We start from the raw sequence: 9,305 nt of genomic DNA, 5'->3' as shown, positions 1-9,305 counted from the left end.
TGAAAGAGGAGAGTGAAAAAGTTGGCTTAAAGCTCAACATTCAGAAAACTAAGATCATGGCATCCAGTCCCATCACTTCATGGCAAATAGATGGGGAAACAGTGGAAACAGTGTCAGACTTTATTTTTTGGGGCTCCAAAATCACTGCAGATGGTGACTGCAGCCATGAAATTAAAAGACGCTTACTCTTTGGAAGGAGTTATGACCAACCTAGATAGCATATTCAAAAGCAGAGACATTACTTGGCAACAAAGGTCCGTCTAGTCAAGGCTATGGTTTTTCCTGTGGTCATGTATGGATGTGAGAGTTGGACTGTGAAGAAAGCTGAGCGCTAAAGAATTGATGCTTTTGAACTGTGGTGTTGGAGAAGACTCTTGAGAATGCCTTGGACTGCAGGGAGATCCAACCAGTCCATTCTAAAGGAGATCAGTTCTGGGTGTTCATTGGAAGGACTGATGCTAAAGCTGAAACTCCAGTACTTTGGCCACCTCATGCCAAGAGTTGACTCACTGGAAAAGACTGATGCTGGGAGGGATTGGGGGCAGGAGGAGAAGGGGACGACAGAGGATAAGATGGCTGGATGGCAGCACCGACTCGATGGACATGAGTTTGAGTGAACTCCGGGAGTTGGTGATGGACAGGGAGGCCTGGCGTACTGCGATTCATGGGGTGGCAAAGAGTCGGACACGACTGAGCGACTGAACTGAACTGAAAGTTAGCAGAAGGAAGGAAATAATAAACATCAGAGAGGAAATAAAATAGAGATTAAAAAACAGCAGAAAAATCAGGAAAACCAAGAGCTGGTTTTTGAAAGGATAAACAATATCGACAAACCTCTGGGCAGGCTCACCAAGAAGAAAACAGAGGACCCAAATAAATAAAATAAGAAATGAAAAAGGAGAAATAATAACCGATACCATAGAAATAAAGAAAAATCAAGTAAGCTATAATGAACAACTACATACAAACAAAATGGACTACCTGGAAGAAACGGACAAGTTTCTAGAAATAGACTGCAAAAACTGAATCAAGAAGAAACAGGCCAATCACTACAAGTGAAATATAATCTGTAATTTGAAAAACTCTTTGCAAACAAAAGTCCAGGACTGGATGGCTTCTTTGGGGAATTTCACCAAACATACAGAGAAGAACTTACACCAATCCTTCTCAAACTCTTCCAAAAGACTGAAGAGGCGGGAATGCTCCCAAAGCCACCCTATGAAGCCACTATCACCCTGACACTAAAACCAGACACAGACATTAACAAAAAGGAAAATTACAGGACAGTATCTTTGATGAACATATATATATACATAGATGCAAAATTCCTCAACCAAGTATGAGCAAACTGAATCCAACTACACATAAAAAGGATCACACACCATAATCAAGTTGGATTCACTTCAGGGTCACAAGGACAGTTCAACATATGTGAATCGATCAAGCTGATACATCAACAAAAAAAGACAAAACCACAAGATCATCTCAACAGATGCAAAAAAAGTATCTGATACAGTTTAACATCAATTCATGACAAAAACTCACCAAAGTGGGTATAGTGGGAAGATAGATCAACATAATAAAAGTCATTTGTGACAAACCCACAGCCAATATTATATTAAATGGTGAAAAGCTGAAAGTTTTCTTGCTAAAGCTGGAACAAGACAAGGATGTACACACTCATCAATTCTACTCAACATAGAACTGGAACTCCTAGTCACAGCAATCAGACAAGGAAAAGAAATAAAACATATCCAAATAGGAAGGGAAGAGGTAAAATTGTCATTCTATGCAGATAACATGATACTCTATACAGAAAACCCTAGACTATACAAAAACTATTAAAACTGATAAATGAATTCAACAAGGCAGCAGGATACAAAATTAACATAAATCTGCTGTATTTCTTCATGCTAACAATGAAATAACAGAAACAGAAAGTAAAAAACAATTTCACTTAAAATCACATCCAAAAACAAACTATGAATAAACAATCAAGAAAGTGAACAGATTTATATGCTGAGAACTATAGATTAACAAAAAAATAGAAGAAGATTCAATAAAAATGGAAAAATATCCCCCACTTTTGGATTGGAAGAATTAATATAGATAAAATGGCCATACTACCCAAAGCAACATACAGATTAATGCAATGCCTATCAAATTACCCACAACATTTTTCACAGAACTACAACAAATAATCCTAAAACTTATATGGAATCACAAAAGACTTAGAATTGCCAAACTAATCCTGAGAAAACAAACCCACACACCTATGGTCAATTAATCTTTGACAAAGGAGGCAAGAATATACAATGGAGAAAAGACAGTCTGTTTAGCAAAAAGTATTGGGAAAACTGGATAGCTGCATGTAAATCAATGAGGGTAGAACAGTCCTTCATACCACACACAAAAAACATTCAAAATGGCTTAAAGACTTAAATACAGATGATATACCAAAAAAATTCCTAGAAGAGAACACAGGCAAAACATTCTTTGAAATAAATTGTAACAAACTTTTCTTAGGTTAGTTTCACAAGGAAAAAGAAAAACAAAAATAAACAAACAAGATCTATTTAAACTTAAAAATTTTACAAAGCAAAGGAATCCATAAACAAAATGAAAAGACAATCTACAGAATTGGAGAAAATATTTGCAATGATAAGACCAACAAGAGCTTAATTTCGAAAACATACAAACAGCTCATATAGCTCAGTAACAAAAACTAAAAAATCCAATCAAAAAATGGGCAGAAGACCTAAATAGACACTTCTCCAAAGACAATATACAGATGGCCAGTAGGCACATGAAAAGATGCTCAACATCACTAATTATTTGGAGAAGGCAATGGCACCCCACTCCAGTACTCTTGCCTGGAAAATCCCATGGACAGAGGGGCCTGGTAGGCTGCAGACCATGGGGTCGCTAAGAGTCGGACACGACTGAGCGACTTCACTTTCACTTTTCACTTTCATGCATTGGAGAAAGAAATGGCAACCCGATGCTCAACATCACTAATTATTAGAGAAATGCAAATCAAAACTACGATTAGGTATCACTTCACATCAGTCAGGAAGGCTATCATCAAAAAATGTACAAATTATAAATGGTGGAGAGGCTGTGGAGAAAGGGGAACTCTTCTTCACTGTTGGTGGGAATGCCAACTGGTGCAGTCGCTGTGGAAAAACTACAGAAGTTCCTTAAAAATCTAAAAATTGAGCACGATCCAGCAATCTCACTCTTGGGCATTATCCAGAAAAAACAAAAACTCTAATTCAAAAAGATACATGCACCCCAATGTTCATAACAGCACTATTTACAACAGTTAAGACACAGAAGCAACCTAAGTGTCAACAGTTGAATGGATAAAAAAGATGTGGTGTGTACACATACACACACACACAGAATGGAACACTAGTTAGCCATTAAAAGAATGAAGTAATGTCATTTGCAGCAACAGAGATGGATATTATCCAACTATTAACCTAGATATTATCATACTAAATAAAATAGACAAATGTATCATTTAGATGTGAAATCTAAAAAACAGTACACATGAATTTATTTACAATACAGAAACGGACTCATACAGAAGAACAAATTTATGGTTACCAAAGGGGAATGTGGGGAAGGAATAGATTAGTACAAAATTATAGATACACACCATCATATGTAAAATAGATAAACAACAAAGACTTACTGTATAGCACAGGGAACTATATTAAATATAATAACCAATCACACAAAAGAATTGAGATAAAATATATACATATAACCAAGTCAATTTGCTATATATCAGAAATACAATATTGTAGATCAACTGTACTTCAATTAAAAAAAATTACTTTAATATTAACTAAAATAGAATATAAAGCAGGAAGGCAATTTGTCATTACTGACAATGATGAAAGCTAGTTTTACTAGAATAGACAAAGGCATTAATATAGAAGAATATGTTCTTCTGCTGCTTTATAAATGGTGATCAGTTTGAAAAATAAAGCCTACCAATTTCAAGCATCATTTGTGAAACAAGACAATACTGTGCACTGTCAAATCATTCCTTATAATCAGTAAGGGCTCTGGATTAGAGTCAGGATAAAACAAGATCCAGTAGCCACTTGTGTTTAATTTTAGACTTTTCATGTTCCAGCTCACACAGCGGCACCCTTGACTTAGAGGCCCTTTGTAAATTCCACAGGTATAGAGGTTAAATGGTCCAACTGGTATTTCATAAATGCAGAACCACCTAGACTTGAATTAGCATCTTAAAATAATAATATGGGGCATACACTATATTAAAAAGTAATACTGTATATGAATAAAAACCTACAAATACATGGAAGGCATACCTTCTTTTCTTTGTATCTGCTGAGATCTGCTATGCAGTATTCCTTGAATAATTTATCATAGTATTTCTTCGCAAGTCTCTTCTCCCTAGACTCATTAAAAAATTATAAATCTTTTTTTTTAATATAAATCTTATATAGTTAGAAATTCAACCCCTATTCACTACTTGGAAGCAATGCCAAAAAAGGCATATGATATAAATATTAATGTCTTAAAAGAGGTCTATTATTTACACGTGCAGAGAATATCTGAATATTAACTATTAGTAGTGGGCATTAGGGAGGGAAACTGGAAGGATGATAGTCAAAGATGAGAAGGAGACTTAATCTTTACTTTTTATCCTCTGCAATGTTTGAATTTTTAAAACAATTTTTAGGTTTTACAGTTTCCCAAAATATTTTTAAAATTTTAAAAGAAGCATATTACAACAAATTATATTGTAAACGTGTTATAAATTATTTTTTAAAGACAAAGTCAAGCAATGAGAAGTTAAAATTGTTAACAATTACCCAAAGAATCAAACCAAATTCAATAATTGGAGGCATGGTTTTATGTCCTTGATTCAGAACTGTTCCATTCAGGGGCCAAATGTTTTGCAGGTGGACAAAGTAAGAAAACACTCAGGGAACAGGAGAGACAGGACTATAGCATTTGATCTATTATGTCTCACATGGCTACAATTACCAATTCATGTCCATTTCATCCTCCTCATTCCATAGGAATCTATGATTTTCTCGTATAACATCCATGTCTGTCTTATCATTTTCCCTGAAAAACCAATTTCAATGTGAACACAAAATTAGTCAAATTTAAGTTAAACAGTTGTGTAAGGTTGTGAGCACCTGAGTAAAAATAAGATACATAAAGATAGTTTTATATGAAGCATATATATGTATACATTTATTAAAAATATTTCAGTATTTTAAAAAGGCAGTTATAAAAACTGTGCTGCTACACAAACAACTTGAATGCATAAGGGATCCACCCATTTCAAGTGCTGGTCCAATTATACAAAGGGTGGTAAATTACCAAAGCTAGAATGAGAAATCTGGATAAACACTAAATGGACAAGGAAAATGAATGAAAATTTAAGTTTCAAAATCTGAAATCAGTCAGCAACACCATCCTATTGAGATCTAATTTTTAAAATATATGAAGAACTTTTCCACACCTCATATTACTACAGCTTCTTAGGAAGACTGAGTAAAGAAGGAAGAGATCTAAAGATGATTTTTTAAGATGACAGCAGTTTAGGGGTAGAAAAAGGGATTGTTGGAGAACATAGCCTAAATTGAGAGAAAAGTTTGGGATAGATGAGCTGGTATGGAGTTTTTTAGGGCTTTACCAATTCAGAAAATCGTTAAACCAAGAGAGTAAAATCCACACAAAACTAAGAGGCTCTGAAAGAAGAGCCTCAGATATAAGAAGAAATTTTATGTGTAGGAAATATTAGAGTGAGGTCTCTTGTTTGCCTTACCTTTTAAAAAGCAATCCAAACCTGAAGTTTAAAAAGTTCATTATTTCAAAAATTCTTGTGGAAAACAAAAACCACTGAAAATCAGGCACATGAGTATCCCTCACATATGCTGTTATTGCCCGATCAGATCTGGCTCAGCAGGCCAGATCTGGCCCAAGGCCTGTTGCCAGAGAAATTAGTTCTCAATGAGCTGGCTGGCTAGAAGCTACGTATGGCCTCTTCACTGATGATATAACAACAAAACCAAAATGGAAAGCAGGAGAAAATGAGAAGACACAGTAGCTGTGAGTCTTCATACCCATCTCCCATTGTAAAATACACTTCATGACACTTACCCCAATCGTCTGAAGTCTTCTTTTTTGCCACCATAATATAAAATATAGTCATTTACAAACTTTGTATGCCTTTGATACTGAAATGCAAAAAATTAAGGATTTTATTTGCTCAAGAGTAGTCCTGTGTCAATGACATATTAGTGAGTAGGGGGAAAAAGCATGAGTCCGCTTAGTTTTTTTAAAATATGCGAATACTATACATGGTTATGGGCTTCCCTGGTGGCTCAGAGGTTAAAGCGTCTGCCTGCAATGCGGGAGACCAGGGTTCGATCCCTGGGTTGGGAAGATCCACTGGAGAAGGAAGTGGCAACCCACTCCTTCTTGCCTGGAGAATCCCATGGAGGGAGGAGCCTGGTAGGCTAGATGGTTATAAATAAAATAGATGGTTATAAATAAAAAATCTAAAAGGGTAAATTTTAAACTGCTAAGAGTGAACACTAGAGTAGAGGGACTTTCACTTTCTATCAAATACTCTTTATATTGCTTTGAATGTTTTCAGGCAATAACTATGCGGAGAAGGACAGTTTCCTATTCTATTGGGAACTGCATACAGCCTCACACCACCATTCATTTTAATCATCATGATATGAAAAATAAATTATAGTTTCTAAAGTTAAAGGCAAGGAGAATTTAACTTCCATTATTATAAAATATAATTTAGCTATTTTGGTAACAATAAAGATTCCAAAATAGAAGATATAACTTTTATAATATTAAGTCCTGAGGCTTTCAAAAAGAATATAAGAAATTAGATGTTATTTTTTCTGCTCTCTTTTAATATTCAATAAGCTGCAGTCATATTTATTTTCAAGGCAATATAACAAGATATATGAGCATTTTACTTCTTGTTTTAAAAAGCCCAATGGTATTCTCTCTAGAGCTGAACACACACAACAGAACTGACATTATACTGTCTGTGACCATATCCTCTTATGTTTACTTCCCTAGCAGCTCAGCAGTAAAGAATGTGCCTGTATTGCAGGAGACGTGGGTTCCATCCCTGGATCAGGAAGATCCTCTGGAGGAGGAAATGGCAACTCATTCCAGTATTCTTGTCCAGGAAGTTCCACGGACAGAGGGTCCTGGCAGGCTACAGTCCATGGGGTCACAAAAGAATAGGGTGAGTGAGTGACTGAGTGACTAACATTTTCACTTTCACACCCTATTATACTAAAGATAAACAGTGATTTAATTGATCACAGTGTGTACTAATAGAGTAGCGAATCAAAACATAATTCCAAAATGGGAAACAAAGCAATTAACACCTCAGAAAAGAAAATAAGAAAAACTAGATACCCAGAGATCTGGGTTCTAATTCTCAGTTTATCACTAACTGGTCATGTGACACTGGCGAGTCACTAAATCATTCAGGACTCAGGTCAGCAAACTTTTTCTGTAACTAGTAAAATATGCAGGCCATATGGTCTCTGTCAAACCACTCAGCTCTGCCATTTTAGCATGAAAGTAAGCACAGATAACATCTAAATGAATGAACATAGCTGTGTTCCAAAAAATTTTTATTTACAAGAACAAGTGGTAGGTGGGACTTTGCTTCCAGGAAGATGGAGCAAAGATGTACAGTTAACCCTTAAATAGGACCTTAAACAGAGGTACCTACCTCTGCTAGGTCCAAAATCTGCATATAACATACAGCTAGCCTTCTGCATTTGCAGATTCAACTAAGTACAGATCATTAGTATCACAGTAAAATAAATACCCTTACTTACACAAGTAATATAGTAAAACAAAAATCCTTATATAAGGGGACCCACACAGTTTAAACCCTCTGTTGTTCAAGGGTCAATTGCACTTCTTCCTGTTCCTCTCACTGAGAACTAAATACCTTGGAAATTATATATAAAACAAACATAAGAAGACTCTGAAAAGTAAAGAGAAGGCAGACCAGCTAAGAACCTCAGGATTCATGGTATGACATGGTAGTGAGTTCCCCAGGTTTTCTTTTGTCTTAGTAAATCCTAGACTTGGAGGCAAAGAAGCTGGCAACATGGAGATACCAAAAAAAAAAAAATTCAACAAAAGGCTGCTCCCTCTAACAAAATAACCAGGAGAGAGACAGCCTAACAAGATAATTTGTAGGCAATAACTACTCTACTCTAGCCAAACATTTCAGAAAATGTATGACCCCAACCTCCACCTACTCCAGAAAAGGGTATCTGGACTTTCACCCCGTCAGACAGTAACTAGATGCCCCAACACCTCCAACTGAATGGTGTGTAATAGAAGGCACAGATGTTGAAAGGTAAAGGAACAAGGGGCAGATGACATCCATGGGAAAGCTAACTTACTGGGTTAGGAGATAAGTGGAATAAATAAATTGGTGACAAGAACTTCTATAAATGATCAGGAAAAATCAAGTGAAACTGGTATCTACAGAATAGCAAGTATATCTAATTGCCACCGTCTCCTTCTCTGTGTCCTGACAATAGTTATAAATATCCCAAAATATTTTCATTCTCCAATACTTCCAAAGGTAATATGGATGTCTAGTGGTAGCAGCTAGTGTAATTAAGCCCACAGTCTTACCAAAAAGTTAGGCTAAGACATAGCTATAAGAGGGAAACAAGGTATAGCTTAAAGACAGCCCTAAGTTATGCCTGAAACTTGAAGCCACAACAGGCCTGAGATAGTTCACAAACAGATCTATTATTAAATATCAGTTTTATAAGAACTTAAAGAGCTAAGAACCAGGTAAGAAAAGAATAAGAGTTAAGATGAGACTAAAGACAATAGTATAAAAATGAGAAACGTTGATAGCTTGGCAAAAACAGGTTGGAAAAATATATGCAAATTCAAGGACTTTGTAAACCTATTTATAGGAAATTAGTAATATATTTTATTATTTTTTGTTTCTAAATCTTTCTTACATATTAGTAAAAAGAGAACTGTACTCAAAAGTATAAAAGGCAAAATTCCACATCAATAAACACTTATAAAATTTACATCTAACTTCACAAGATTTTATGAAGTAAGTAAAGTATAATTCTGAAAGAGATGGGAAGACCAGACCACCTGACCTGCCTCTTGAGAAACCTGTATGCAGGACAGGAAGCAACAGTTAGAACTGGACATGGAACAACAGACTGGTTCCAAATAGGAAAAGGAGTATGTCAAGGCTGTATATTGTC

General features: G+C 35.6%; 1 protein-coding gene across 3 annotated transcripts in view; it reads right to left on the bottom strand.

Moving 5' to 3' along the window:
• The window catches only part of FRA10AC1 (fragile site, folic acid type, rare, fra(10)(q23.3) or fra(10)(q24.2) candidate 1), a 41,957-nt gene that overhangs the window by 26,857 nt on the left and 5,795 nt on the right, over window positions 1-9,305 (bottom strand). For all 3 annotated transcript variants that reach the window (XM_010842187.1, XM_010842186.1, XM_010842185.1), the window contains exons 6-8: window positions 6,160-6,236; window positions 5,032-5,115; window positions 4,350-4,434 (exon numbers count right to left, since the gene is read on the bottom strand). In XM_010842187.1, the coding sequence (XP_010840489.1) occupies window positions 4,350-4,434; window positions 5,032-5,115; window positions 6,160-6,236 (246 nt within the window). The remainder of the gene's footprint in view (window positions 1-4,349; window positions 4,435-5,031; window positions 5,116-6,159; window positions 6,237-9,305) is intronic.

This window comes from Bison bison, unplaced genomic scaffold (genome assembly GCF_000754665.1).
Source record: "Bison bison bison isolate TAMUID 2011002044 unplaced genomic scaffold, Bison_UMD1.0 scf7180017864172, whole genome shotgun sequence".
NCBI classification, from domain to species: domain Eukaryota; kingdom Metazoa; phylum Chordata; class Mammalia; order Artiodactyla; family Bovidae; genus Bison; species Bison bison.
Note: the sequence above shows the minus strand (reverse complement) of the source record. Positions and strands in the feature narration are given on the sequence as shown.